Source organism: Hippopotamus amphibius, chromosome 1, assembly GCF_030028045.1.
Source record: "Hippopotamus amphibius kiboko isolate mHipAmp2 chromosome 1, mHipAmp2.hap2, whole genome shotgun sequence".
NCBI classification, from domain to species: Eukaryota; Metazoa; Chordata; class Mammalia; order Artiodactyla; family Hippopotamidae; genus Hippopotamus; species Hippopotamus amphibius.
Window position 1 is genome coordinate 204,645,258 of NC_080186.1, and position 15,794 is coordinate 204,661,051.

The window sequence follows — 15,794 nt, forward strand, 5'->3', positions numbered from 1 at the left end:
CCCTCCCTCCCGTGACTCCCTCCCACCCTCCCTGTCCTGGCCCTCTAAGGTATCACCCATCATCGAGTTGATCTCCCTTTGTACACTGGATTATTTATAGTACGTAAGTGAAAGGAAATGAAAACAAATTTCAGGTGAATGTTATTTGGGGGGAATCTTTGGTCTCGGAAGAACTCAAGAGGTATGGTCCACTCCTTAGCAAGTTATAGATTGTGTAACAGTATGTTCTATTTATATGTCAATTTTGTTATCAGAAAATACCCTTTCCATCTCACTACTAATTTTTTAAAATACCAGTAGCAAAAAGAATTGAGACGGTTATTTGGAGTTTTTATTTATTTAATGGAGAATTTGTATTTTCCATTTTTAAAAGGATCTTGATCTTAAAATTGTATTTTCAGTTTTTCTTATAAAAAGAAGTTTTTACTAACTTCAGAGCCTTTAACCATATTAAGAAAAAGCCATTGATACTGTACATCTGAAGGTAGTGGGGAGGGAAAGGTTAACAAGGTCCTCTGAGTTTCTTAGCATTCTCTCAATACCCAGATCTCTTAGATTGTTATCACAACTTTAATCACCTAGAGTTTTGTTTTCAATGGTGGTTTGTTCAAGAACATTTGATACTGGCATCCCTGTTCAACAAATTAGTTTTTGCTATCAAATATATTTCAGTAGGGTCAAAATAAAATATCTTGATATAAAACAAAGGACACAATTTTGTTTTGTAAGAATTTAATGTGTAAACAAATACAGAAAAATAAGAATTAGAGCAACAAAACAGTTTTGCATCTTACATAGAAATTTTAAAGATACTTCAACAAGTATGAGGCTAATCTCTGCATTAAAGTTTACCATCTCATAGAATAACTTCACAGTCTCTGAGATTTTAAGCCATAAAAACAAAATTCATGCTGGTAAAGCAACCTGCAAATACTTCCTGCCTGTTCTCCCAATTAGCCTACTTTAAACTTATAAAAGATCTTCCAAAGGAGGAAGACAATGCACTGAACGGAGATGGCTGGGGGCCTCCTGGCAAATCCTTGCCCATAGGAAATGCTTTACCATCTGCAGGACTAAAATGGGTGGCGACAAATTGAAAGCCAGGAAAAGATTCCTGTTATCTTTGGTGTATTTGTCCAATTCAAGTGTTATCTTCAGATTTATAATACAGCAAGTAAACAGAACCATAAAGATAAGCTTCCTATAAATTAAGTGGTATCTGGCTATAGTACTAAGGAGGTGAGAGAATAAGAAACTTACGGTAGTTATCAATCCTAAATGACTATTTTCCCAGTACAACAGCAAACTGAGGATTCTACTCTAAGTACAGTTGATTGCTAATACTTCAGAGTGTTTTACTCATGTTTTCCATTTAGAATCTTTAAAATTTTTGATAAGCTCCTTTAAATAAGAAATCACATAGGATCAACAATATTGAACTAATAATGGCCCTCACACCCATACTGAATTATCTGAAGAAATACTACAATTGAAAGTGGTCTTTTTCCTGAGAAAGCCATGTTACAAAATGGCACAAGCCAATACACATTTTCTCCAATTTTTCCCACCAGAAAATAAGATAAGAAAATCAGATTATATTTTGTGAGGAAAACGTTTGCTTCTCAAAACTGTTTTCAGTCACTTTCCCAGCTACAGTTTTTCAGAGGGTGAGAACAAAATTTGAATTAAGAATGATCATTTCTACAAGGTGAGAGAATAAATACATAGTAAGCTTTGGTTGGAGTTTAAGCAATTTTTATAGAAAATTGTTTACAAGTGAAGAAACTAAGGCACAGAAAACTTAACCAAGCTCAATTTCAAGGTTGAGTTTAATAGTAAAGGCATAAAAAGAATCTAGGGCTCTGATTCTCAGGTTAGAGGGTAATGGGTAGTATCTTCCCAAGAGGGAAAAATTTATTTCTTTTGGTGGGTAATGTTAATAAATTGTTTTTAAAATATATAATATGAATTTCCTTGAAAACCTTTGGCATGTGTGAGTCACTGGAGGCTGAAGTTTTTAGATATCCTCTCTCCCACCCCAATACAAAAAAGCAGGGAGCTAGCTTTTAAATGAATCAAAAAAGATTAATCTTAATTTCAAAGGACCTGAGTTTTATTCTGCAAATTGTTATATAAATCAATTGGATAGCTGAGTCCCGTAAACGTAACAGATGCCACTACACCTCACAGATTACACATACATGCGTTCTGTAATGAGATTTGTATGACTAGATCTTACTCCACATTTTTATAAAGTACAAAATTAAATGTCTCAGTCTAATTTTTCATAAGCCAATGACTCAAAAGATATCAAACCTGTTATAGTGGGATGATTAATTCATATATTGTATGGTATGACATTAGCCCCAAATTCAGGTATTATAAATATTCATCCCAGCTGTATTCGTTAAGATGTAAGCTGTGAAATGTATTTAGCTCAGATTGGCATTCTTCCCTGTGCATGTGTTTCCAATCGCAAAACTTTTAATCTCCTAAAATATGCACTTTTGAGAGCTCAGGTAGATTTATGTAGTTACAGTAGCACAGAACATACATGTAAAAGTAAAAAAAAAAATTATTTTCAAGTTTCTTTGTTTTTAAAGTGCTCCATGTGCAGTATTAACCCAACTTTTGGATTATAGAAATCCATCATGATGACTAGTAGTAGTTTTAGAAAAGATCAGCAGTTAAACAAGAATAATTTGTCTAAGTATGAATATATAGATTAAAAGCTGCAAAAACTCTTTAGACACATTCTAATCCAAATAATATCCCCCCCCCTGCAAAAAAAAAAATGCACTTGAATACATTAGATGACAGAGGTGTTGAGAAGGAATGTCAAAGTGTCAGAGACTAATTGGTAAGGTAACTAGTATGTAAACTCAAAGTGGTGCTGAATATTTTGGTAACAAGTATCTCTCCAACAAAACAGGAATAAAAATAAAATACTTAGTCATTCCTTATCAGAAATAAAATAGAAAACAAGTCTGTCCAAATGTTCAGAAGCTGTATCATAAAAATATTTTTTGAGAGATTTCATAGTTAATAGGTTGCTTCATCCATGTTGTCGTCACTGTCTGCACCAAAATCATCTCCATCTTCAAAGTAGGAATTAATGTAGTCATTTTCCTAAGTGAAATGATATATTCCTCAGTGCACATTAAAAGTATGAGTAGTAACATTAAAGAATATAATGTAGGCTGTCACTTTAATATCTTTATAAAGTTAGGTAATTAGAAAATATGCCAGGCTTAAAAGAAATCTCTGTTATTTCAGTCCTTAAAACACACATTAACTTTCACACACCTGTCTGCTACTTCCTCAAGACCACCATCTCCTACTATTCTCAGGCACCAACTAGCTAAGAGAACATAAACGGATGTCCATAGGATTCAATAGGATTATACATCTCACTTATTACACCTTAGTAGGGCGATACATGGTTTAGTTGATTAAACCACTATTCACTTACTCCAAACAAATGTACAAACACTCAAGAAATGAAGCCAATTTATACTAACGTTCATTCGATTACACCAGAACTGAGGTTTTCAGTTACAATGCATAGCTGAGCATAAGCAGAGAGATTTTTGCTTCCTATCAGAAAACAAAACAAAACAACAAAAAAACCCATCAAGATACTAACTCAAAAGTAGAAGGTGCCATAGTACATTCCATCTAGGGCCCCTCAGTTTCTTTTAAGTTAAGAGAGATTAAGCCCCTGGGAACATTCCAATTGTTATGGCTGAGTAAGACTAAGATCTATGTAAATTACTCAAGATGTGTCTGCTTTCTGTCAAAAATTCAAAAATCCATTTTGGATACAGATTAAAAGAAATTTAAGAGTTACTAACCAATTGCAGTGTATGGACTGTAGTTGGATTCCAATCGGAACAAGCAAAAAAATTTTTTTCCAATCAAAACAATTTGAACACTGGTTTAATATTTGATACTAAATAATTACATTTTATTGTGTTAGCTATGATAATGATATTGTGATGTTGTTAAAGGGCCTTTATTTTTGAGTACATACTGAAATATTTATGGATGAAATGATACAATGCCTGGGATTTGCTTTAAAATAATCCAAGGCAGCTGGGGGCTTGAAGTGAGAGGCAAGGAGCAGACTGGGTGGATGAAAGAGTGGCCGAAAGGCTGGCTATGAATTGATCACTGTTAAAGCTGGGTGATGAGTCTGTAGGCGTTTATGGTGCTAGTCACTAGTTATTGTATATGACTGAAATTTGCCATAAAAAGTTAACCTCCAGGACACAAAGTTTGAGGGCATTAGCCTGCTGTGGCCCCCTTTGCCTGGCGAAGCAATAAAGCTATTCTTTTCTACTTCACCCCCCTCCCCCCCCGCCCCAATTAATCTCCATGTCTCTACTGTCTACAGCAGGGATTATGATAGAGTAAGGAAAGGTAACTCTTATTATTCTATGTATTTCATTACTTTGTCCTCCATAAACACTTTAATTTTCCGTACCCAGCAAAGACCCTTACCACCTCTAGGAAGTTGGCCTGGTTTCTCTGGTGCCAAGAAATCCAACAGCCTGGAAACCTGGCTGAATCCTGGGGCCAGTGTACTGGGGTAGGGGTGGCATGGTTGAGCGTTCAAGTGAGGCCACCTTGTAAATGAGACCTTGGCAAGGACACTTGTGTGAAAATATAAGCTAGCCAATTTGTACATACAAGTGGAAATGAGTAAGGAAGAGATACTGTATTTCAGATTGAGCATATGCCACTTGTGTTTACACATGAGCACCTCCAAGTATGTTCAACGATTTGCATTAGGTAATTTTGTGAGATTAGCAATCTTGATACAAAGATTGGGACAAAGTGAGAACTTGTTGAAATTGATGGCTTAAATGGTTCTTGGCTTCATTTGGGCCTCTGCTTTTTTCTTTAATTATAACACTCAAAAGACTGAAGAAAGAAAAAAGCCTATATTTTCTCAACTTTACATGTAGGTGTTCCACATAGATAATTTGCTCCATTTTACTCTTCAAAACAAAACGCTTGTCGAATCCTCAATATATATCAGGTGAGTTAATTAGCAGTAATTTTTCATTAATTAGTTAATTGCTAGAAAGAGCAAAGAGAATAACTTTAAATCTGGAAAGGCTTTGAGCCTGCTTATATCCAGACTGACCCAACCTCACACTCAGAATATATATCATTTCTTTATTAAAGTAGAAAGTTTTGGTTTTTTTTGAATGAAATATAGTTATATAAACCCAATGGTGGTGTTTAGGACTCTGTTAAGACCCAATACAGAATTCTGAAATTACTAAAATCCTAATGTTTGCCGCTTTTATTAGTACAGATCTTAATTTCAACATAGCTCAACTCAAGCAGACTTTATATAAACAAAGCATTTCAAAAGCCAAAGAATATTCAGGAAAATTCCGAAAAAGAAGGGTAACATGGTCTAAAAATATTAGCAAATAATCAGAAGCTTCTATTAATTGGAACATCTTAGTGATGGTTCAAAAATAGATCAATAGAACAGAGTCCAGAAATACATCTAACTAGATGAAGGAATCTAATAACTGATAAAGGAGAATTTCAAATCAATGCAGAAAGAAATTTCATAAGAATGCAAAATTTAATGCAAAGTAATTGTAGCATATAATAAAGATTTCTTAGTTGGAGCACTTAAGGTGAAAAAAAGATTCAGAGTGTGGTGTGAGAAGCTGAAATGGAGTGAAGACAATGGTCACTGGAACGCAGAGAAAACTCTCAGCTGAGGGTTACTGCATGAGACATCTACAAAGTCCCAAAGAGGCCATGACCAACAAACTTATCCTGCTTGATTAACTCCAGCTTAGTTTGATATGCACCATGTTTCTGAAAGTTGGAAATCCCAAATCTAAAACACTGAATTCTGACTCAGTCAGATACTTGAGGCTGGATTATGAATGTTCTCTGATAGTGCCCACATGCACTCTGGGATTTAAAACCTGATGGTACTGCAGGGATTGCCCCTCAAACCTATGTGATTAAACGCTTAATTACCTTATTGCTGACTTAAAATCGTATGTAGATAAATCTCAAACTAATCTGATCCATTTCCTTAACTTGGGGACTTCCACTTTCGAAGCTGCCATTTCCTTAACTTGGGGACTTCCACTTTCAAAGCTGTCTTTATTTCCTACATTCCATTTGGTATCACAATAATTTCAACACTATAATAATTCTCCTGGTACCAAGGACTTGATGCCATTGATAACAATATACCCCTAGTTCGCATCACTTAGTTTTTGTTTGCTCGTTTATTTTAATTATATACAAGATCATCCTTAAGCTTAGTAACTTCGTTACTCTCCCAGAATAGACCCTTACCTCTTCTTGCTCTTCTTCGTCATATTCCTCTTGTTCTGCAGCATCCTCATCCTCATCCTCATCGCCTTCTTTACTTTTCTCTTTGCTTCCTTCTTTCTCTTCATTTTCCTCATCTGATTTTTCACCATCACCTCTCTTTTCCAATTCCTGGTATAAATGATCTTCATTAATTTAAATGGAAACCACTAGACTCTGACTTTCCTGTTCAACCTCAAGAGAACAGTTACCTATCACCTTAATTCTAACCCTCCCTTACTAACACATCTAGGCCACCATCTAGGACGCTGTGAGTTAACTCAAGAAAGGAGGTACTCACGGGCTCCTCATTACACTGGTATTTTCTTTGATCTTGTTACTTCATAACTGGGTCTTGGGTGATGCTGAGATATCAGCTCTACTGCACAATGCTTTATTTTTATGATTTCTATCCTACCTCCTTCTAAAGTACTGAGTTGATTCAGTTTATGGAGAAGAATTTTTAGATTGTTATTTTGTTTTCCTTCAAACATGAAAGAAGAAAAGAGAATGTAAGGGTAACATTTCAAAATGTCTATGTTTTAGTTTCTAAGTGAAATTGTTTAAAATAATACCATCTTGGGGTGAATTATCCTATTAGTAGCTTATCCATGTTCTTATCTCTGTTCTCCCTCATTATTTACCTTCCCATTTCCAAGGATTTTTGTTTCTTAAAGTATCTGGCAGGTTGAAAAAAAAAAGAGATTAAAACTCAAATCTTAGTTAGTATTAGCACTTATTAGCAACTCTGAGAATGGAGGCAAAGAAGAGATGCAGAGTTAGAAAAGCTTTGATTACCTGATGGGTCCACTTATCCACCTTGTTAAAATCACTACTACCGTCTCACAAGACACAGAGTTAACTTTAAGATGATATCTTTGTATTTCTATTATGACTCCCAATAATTTTTTCCATTTGATAAAAAGTGACCTGTTTTCATTACTGTTACTATCCATTCACTGAACTGTTCCATGCTTAATTTGCACAAGTGACAGAATCTCACCAGTTTTCTAGAAGGTGGGGGACAGCAATAATTCCATATGTTAATACTTATAATTAAGGCATAAGATCACTTTAGCTAAAACATCATTATTCTTAATCAGGAATCAGAACGCTAATTCATAAGTCTGTAAATACTCCACCCTATTATAAGATATTTGCTCTGTAGATTACATACAGAGAGAAAACATATTTTGTATTTGGTGTAACTACAACTTAACTATTCCATTTGGTTCTTAAATATTTATTTTTTAAACTCCCTTTAATTACATTCAAATTTGAATTTAAGGAAATCAAAGGCAATGAAGGACTACATCAGATAGTCTCAATTTTTAATCAAAGTACAAACCCTACCCTTCCTGTCACCTTACCCCACTTAGGTAGAACAAATAAGACCAAGGCAACAGACATAAGATGATTTATCTTCATACTGACCCATGTTACCGTATATGAGTTATGACTATAATACAATGTGTGCAATTTTTACCAATTGGCAATCCCTTTGGAAAATTGCAAGTAAACAAAATAATATTTATAGATTTTTTGAAGTGTTTATAATACATGCAATGTTTATACATACATATAATGATGACGTGTTAGTGTTAAGATATCAAATTTTTTTCTTTTCTATTTTAATCAAACCCTAGTAAAAAGGCCTACAACCTACAAGATTGTGTAGTTTAAAGGGAACTGTAATGCTATACTTACTTAACTCTGTGCAAGGTATATGCTATATCTGAAAAGTCATGCTACTAGCTATTATTTAATAATTAGCAATAGAATTATTTAAACCAGTTATGTAAAATTATTTTTTAAATATAGAATGCATTCAGTGCTACACAGGGACTAGGAGGTCTTGATTTCCACTACTGCCACCTCAATTATCTTTAAATAAATAACTTCACCTTTATTTCTACCACAGACTTACATCAAACCAATATAACGCCTAAATCGGTTAACAAATATCAGATTTATGAAATTTAGAAAAAAGCTCTCATATACACTGTCTCATCACTTCATTCCTTTTGTGTTAAGCTGTTGGTTTTGATTCATCTACTTAGTAGTCTCTGTTTTCTCTTCTGTGAGATATAACTATTTACCACTACTACTTTATGGACTTAAGAACAATGTGAATAACACAATGTGAAAACACTTTGAAAACAGTTAAATTATGAACAGGTAACTTCTTCTAGCTTAAATACTATAGACCACCCTACAGAGACATCCACCTGTAAGTATGTCATACAGAAATAAGCTCAAATATTAGTTTACTGCTGTCTGATTATTCACACAATTACCACAAGAAGTGACTGGATGTCATTCCCTCTCCATCACAGAAGTTTTATTAAAGAAAACTTGCGACTTTACTTTTGCTGAAGAAATGAACAATAATAGAGTCATCTGAAAGCTAACTTTGCTCAATTAAAGCTGCTAATTCATTGAGATTTCCAGATTTAAAACTCCAGTTTTAACAATGTGTGTAATGAAAAAAGGTGTTTAAATGTAGGGAACAAGGAAACACAATTTGTTCTGATGAGAAACCACACCCAGAGGTCCAGATCAATCTTCCTCATAGCACATGTCATCTTAGCAACTTCTTTCCAGGAAGTTTTAAGAACAGTCAGAATCTGTATTCAACCAATACAAGATGGCTAGTTCTGCAACTCCATCCATCATTTCACCACAGTTAAACCTGACAGTTAGCACTATTCCTTCAACAATCCTCCTGGCTTGATTTTTAGTACTGGTCAAAAAGTAAAATTTAAAAAGATGTTTCTCTTACCATGTAGCTATGCCAACTTGGCCAGGCAAATGAAAGTTTTTAGGCCTTGACTTCCTCATTGGTAAGTAAGGAATAATACCCATCTCTCTTTGTTGTTATGAAGTCTTAAGGACATAATAGATGTAAATAGCTCATCAAAGAGCCTGCTATATAAAAAGTTTTCAAAAAGCACTAGCTGCTGTCATCACCACCACCACCACCACCATCACCATCACCATCAGTGCAAGGTACTTAATGCAGTGATAGCGGAAATAAAGGGAATAAACTGGTATAACCTCTATGGAGAATGATATGCCAATATTTATCCATATTTTCCATATTATACAGTACACATCACAACTCACCTAACAAATCTGGAAATCTACCCTACACATGTGAAATCATATACTTAACATGGATTCACTGCAGCATTGCTTATAATAGTGAAACACTAGATGAAACATAATGTTCATCAATAGATTATTGAACAAATTATGGTTCATTCTTATAGTGTAGCCAAAAAAAAAAAAAAGGAAAGAAAGAAAGCAAAAGAAAAAATGAGGGAACTCTTTTACAGACTGACATGGAAACATCACCAAGATATTTTAAGTGATAAAATGAAAAGGCAAAAGAGTGCAATATGCTACTTTTTGTCATTAAAAAAGAAAAAAAATCTGTTTTTTCTATGCATGAAGTGTTTCTGGAAGGATATATTAGAAACTGGTAACATTAGCTGTCTATCATAGGGCAATTGAATGGATGGCTAGGGACAGGGATGGGAGGGCATATTTTCAGTTTATTAATCTTTTGAATTTTACATCTTTTTATTTTTGAAATATTAAAAAAATAAAGATATAAAAATAAGTGCCATAGATAGCATTTTTCCCTCATTAGAATCTTCTACAGTTAAACATAAGACTGGAAAGAAGCATTAAAAATACACATACACCAATAGAAAAAATGAGAGGTTTTTAAAGATATACATTCATGTTTCTTTTCCATGTGTAATTCAAATGCAAGGGAAAAGAGGAATAGAGTGGAAAAGGAGTCAGGTGACAGAAGGTGAGGCAATCTGACAGGTGAGTGGTAGGGAGGACAGGATGGAGCCTCCATATCTCCCAGCCAACAATGTTCAAACCTCGCTAGTTACCCTGTGTGTTGCACTTGGCTCTGCCAAATGTACACCTTATTTAAAAGAGAGAGAAGGTGGAAAGGCTGAAGAAGACAAAAAGAGGTACAATATTTTTTTCACTTTGTTCTTATAGTAAGAAGAAAACCTTACCTCAATTTTTTTCAATACATCTGTAGTATTAGCGACTGAAGTGCCTTTGGCTGTATCTTTCACATTTTTGGATTTGGGGCCTGCTGAAGTAAAACCACTGTTAACACATTTTTCTGTAACAGTAATTGTGTGTTAAATGTCTTCGCCTTTTAACATGCCATCTAGCAAGGCGGTATGTCACACAAGGCACACATGATTTGCAGGCTGAATTAATTTTCTTAAAGAATGAACAAAATAAATCAGCACACATCACCAATTTTCCATGATGAGGAGTAAACGATAATCACTTAATAGGATATTTTCTAAGACTTCAACCAGATATCTTTACTGAAAATCTGAACTGGCAATTAACATCATCAGGGCCAAAACTGCTACAGTGTTCCCTCAGGGAGAAGTACTAGAGGGCCAGTGAAAGGCTCTCACAACTGTATCATCTGCACTGGCTTACTGTTCACTGATCAGGAATTTTAAATAGGGCAATCTTACCAGGTTTGGGAAAATAAAAAACCAGCTTCCAGTTATAAAATATATAATCACAAGGATGTAATGTATAGTGCAGGGAATAGGTCAAGAATACTGTAATAACTTTATATGGTGATAGGTGGTAACTAGTCTCATAGTGGTAATCATTTCACAACGTACAAAAGTATCAAATCACTATGTTGTACACCTGAAATTAATATAATATGTAAGTCAACTATATTTCAATTAAAAAACAAACAAATGCAGAATAAATATGTATTTGCCGGTGGTTAAAGAGATGAGAAAGAAGTTATACTCAGGGCAACACAGCATTATCTTTATAATCAGGATTAAAATAGTTAAATGGAACACACCCATCATATAAATCTGAAAACTCAAAGCACTGTTTCAACCCCAAACAAAGCACTATTTCCACCCCAAAACATTTACAGGAATTTTTTTTCATCTTTGGCCAATTACATGCATATATCTGAATTTTTTTGTTTCTTTCAACACCTGCCAGTAGCTGGTTCTTCAAGAAACAACCTTTTTCAGTCTTTGGCTCTTTTGGTATTGTCTACTTTCTTGTAAATCAGAGGAGGCCATTTTAACAAGAGAGTGTAAGCTTACCAGGAACAAAACATAAAAATTATATAATATGCGATAAAAATATTAGAGCAGAACGGCAAAAAAAGTTTTGTTGTTGTTTTGTTTTTCAACAAATGAAAATCCTGATGCACTGGAAGCTTTTACTAATCATCCATGTGTATATGTGATTCTAGGGATGAGCAATTGGTGGGATGTATTTGAACATTAATTCCTCCAAATCAAATATATTCTTTGCAGTCCTTTAAAATCTGCTAAAAATTTGTGATCCACTAGGACATGACCAGTATCATTCAACCAAATGTTATTTTACTGTGAAAATATTTGCCCAAGAAAAGCCAAGGGTATAAAGGACAGCAGATAAACTATCATATCTCAATATGTAATACTCTGTTCTCAATCAAACTAAATAGTCATATATTGTAGCTTTGAAATAAAACAAAATAAAAATACTTCCACTTAAAATATGTCAAAATTGGACTTCCTAGGTGGCGCAGTGGTAAAGAATCCGCCTGCCAATGCAGGGGACACGGGTTCGAGCCCTGCCCTGGGAAGATTCCACATGCCACGGAGCAACTAAGCCCGTGAGCCACAAAACAAAAACAAAAAAACAAACAAAAAAAAAAAGTCAAAATTCACCAAATTGTATGTTTCCAATATGTACATTTTATTATATGTCAACTATACCTCAATAAAGCTGTTAAAAAGAGGCAGGGGATGTCTTTCAAAAGACAGAAGTAGAGGGAATACTTCCTAACTCAGTCTATGAGGTCAGAATTACCCTAAGACCAAAATCAGACACATTTCATGAGAAAGAAAACTAAAGACTGCTATCTGTCATGAATAAAGATACAAAACTCCTTAACAATATATTCTTAAATCCAATCCAACAGTGTAGAGAAGGAATTATATACCACATCCAAGTGGGATTTATCCCAGGGATGTAAGGCTTGTCCAAAGTCAATTAATGTAATCCATCACATTAATAAGCTAAAGAAGAAAAATCACACGATCATATCAATAGATGCAGTAAAAGCATATGACAAAATCAAACAGCCATTCATGATAAAAACTCTTAGTGGCACTTCCCTCGTGGTCCAGTGGGTAAGACTCTGCACTCCCAGGGCAGGGGGCCTGGGTTTGTTCCCAGGTCAGGGAACTACATCCTGCATGCATGTCTCAACTAAGGGTTCTCATGCTGCAATGAAGAAGTCTGCATGCCACAACTAAGAAGCCTGAATGATGAAACTAAGACCTGGCATAGCCAAAATAAATAAATAAATAAATAATAAAATACACCAAATATTAAAACAAAAACAAACAAAAACTCTTAGTAAATTAGGAATAGAGGGGAAATTCTTCAACTTGATACAGAATATCTACAAAAACACCCTATAGTTACATCATACTTAGTGGTGAAAAACTTGACATTGTTAATAATAAAAAATTTGACACTCTCCCACTAAGATCAGGAAGAAGGCAAGAAAGTTCCCTCTCATCACTGCTTTTTAAAATTTTATTGGAAGTTCTAGCTAATACAATAAGAAAAGGATATAACAGTTATGTAGATTGGGAAGGAAGAAATAAAACTTTCTTTGTTCATAGACGTGTAGAAAATCTGAAAGAATTGGCTAAAAAACTCCTGGAACTAATAAGCAACTATAGCAGGGTCACAGGATAAGGTTAATACACAAAATTCAACAGATTTTCTATATATGAACAATGAACAAGTAGAATTTGAAATTAAAAACATAGTACTATTTACATTAGTACTCCCCAAAATGAAATACTTAGGTATACATCTAACAAAATATGTACATGCTCTATATGAGAAAAACTACAAAACTCTGATTAATGAAATCTGAGAACTAAATAAATGGAGAGACATTCCGTATTCATGGATAGGAAGAGCTAATATCGTCAAGATGTCATTTCTTCCCAACTTCATCTGTAAATTCAATGCAATCTCAATCAAAATCCTATTAAATTATTTTGCAGATATCAACAAACTGACTACTGTATATATGGAGGGGCAAAAGACCCAGAATAGCCAACACAATACTGAAGAAAAATAACAAAGTTAGAGGACTGGCACTAACTGACTTTAAAACACACTATAAAGCTACTGTAATCAAGACAGTGTGGTATAGGTGAAAGAATAAATACATAGATCAATGAAACCGAATAGAGAGCCCAGAAAGAGACTCACATAAATACAGAAAAAGGCAACTGAACTTCCAGATGCAAAAAAAATGAATTTACACAGACTGTGCATCCTTCACAAAAATTAACTCAAAATGGATTACAGACTTAAATAAACACAAAGCTGTAAAACTCCTAAAAGATAAGACAGGAGAAAATTTAGATGACCTTGAGCTTAGTGATGACTTTTGAGATGCAAAACCAAAGGCATGATCCATGAAAAAAAGAACTGATAAGCTGAACTATATTAAAATTAACTGCCATGTAAAAGATAGTGTCAAGGAATTAGAAGACAAGCTACAGACTGAGAGAAAATGTTTGCAAAAGACATACTTGAAAAAGGACTGTGTGAAATAATAGAAAAAAATATATATTGGTCTCAGCTCCTGATTCCTGGCACAGAACTCCTAAAACACTTATGACTTCCTAAGTGATAATATTTTTTTGTTGTTATTGTTCTAATAAGTGTCTAAATCCCTTGGAATATACTGGGCGATAGAAGTGTCTTTTGTTCTAAGGAGGTGACTCTTGGTGGGCTGCTGGGCAGCTTCATGCTGAGGCTGGCTATCAGAAACATCAAGCCATGATTAGAAGCCTGGAACTTTCAGCCTCATCTCCCATCCTTTGGAAAAGGGGAGAAGGGCTAGAGATTGAGTTAATGAGTGATCATGCTCATGTGATGAGGCCTCCATAAAAATCCCCAAAGTATGTGGTTCCGAGAGTTTCTGGGTTGGTGAACATATCCATGTACCAGAAGGCGGCACATCCCAATTCCACAGAAACAGAAGTTCCTGTACTGGTGACCTTCCAGACTTTACCTTTTGTATCTTCTCACCTGACTATTCGTCTTTATCCTTTATCATAAACTTTAATATATAATAAACTTGTAGATGTAAGTAAATAAACGTTTCCCTAAGTTCTGTAAGCTGTTCTAGCAAATCAAATCCAAGGTTGGGGGTGGGGGGCATGGGAACCTTTAATTTGTAGCCAACTTAGACAGAAGTTGTGGGTAACCTGGAGACATACTATACTTGTGATTGACATCTGTAGTGGGGTGTAGCGTGAGACTGAGCCCTTTTTCTGTGGGGTCTGTGCTAACTCCAGTTAGTGTCAGAATTGAATTACATTGTAGGAGACACAGCTAGTGTTGCAGAGAATTGCCTGGTGTATAGGGGAAAACCTCTATACATCCAGTGTCAGAAGTGCTGTGAATGTGGTAGTGGTATGTGAGGAAAGGAGAAACACACAGCAGCAGTGTTTTTCCTACAGACTATCATCCAAAATATACAAAGAACTCTTAAAATTCAACAATAAAAACACATTAAAAAACCCAGTTTCTCCAATGTCTCTCCCACAACCTCACCTTAGCAAGCTCGTACTCATCCTTCAATCTGGAGTTCAATTGTATCTCCTCAAAGAACCCTTCCCTGACATCCCAGTGAAGACAGTGTGTTATGTTTAATGTCTTTACTTTAACTGACTGTAAGCTCTATAAGGGCAAGCATTATTCTCACTTTGTACATTGTTTTATCCTTTTTAGCACAGTGTCTGGCAATAGTAGATGCTCAACAATTTTTTATTCGGTAGAATTATGAAAGAACACAACAGAAAGTTTCATTTTGGTATGTTATGTACACCATAACGTTCTATTCTATCAGTTCCCAAATGTTACTAGTTCCAAATGTTTTAGTCAGAAACTTAAAATATAGCCAGTATAATCATTTAAAACATTTCAAATATGGAAATGAGAATATCTACATAATTCAAGTCTTTCCTAGAGCATCAAAATTCCATAATTAAAGGAAAAACAATTAAACAAACAAAAAATCAACAGCAAAAGGCTTTAACAAGATAATCAAAATGTCAAAAATATTTTAAGGAAAAGCATTCAGAACATTGAGTGTAACTTTAGATTAACAGTTCCATAGCAAATAGAAGTTAAGCAATAACCTTTTCCTACCTGGATTATTATCATATAAGTTAATGTACCTTTTTTGCATTTTTTTCTTGGCATCAACTCTCTAGGGAGTCTTCTCCAATCTGTGTGTACAAAAGGAGAGATATAAACATGGCAGTTTCCTCTAGGAATAACTGGCATTAGCTATAACTATTTAAAGAACA

The 15,794-nt window shown here is 34.6% G+C and overlaps 1 protein-coding gene across 3 annotated transcripts in view; it reads right to left on the bottom strand.

Annotated features, from left to right (window-relative positions):
- Positions 1–733: 733 nt before the first annotated feature.
- POLR3G (RNA polymerase III subunit G) overlaps positions 734–15,794 on the bottom strand; it is a 34,191-nt gene continuing 19,130 nt past the window's right edge. For all 3 annotated transcript variants that reach the window (XM_057739459.1, XM_057739478.1, XM_057739470.1), the window contains exons 5-8: positions 15,663–15,713; positions 10,404–10,486; positions 6,346–6,492; positions 734–3,129 (exon numbers count right to left, since the gene is read on the bottom strand). In XM_057739459.1, coding sequence (XP_057595442.1) covers positions 3,043–3,129; positions 6,346–6,492; positions 10,404–10,486; positions 15,663–15,713 — 368 coding nt within the window. In that variant the 3' untranslated portion in view covers positions 734–3,042. The remainder of the gene's footprint in view (positions 3,130–6,345; positions 6,493–10,403; positions 10,487–15,662; positions 15,714–15,794) is intronic.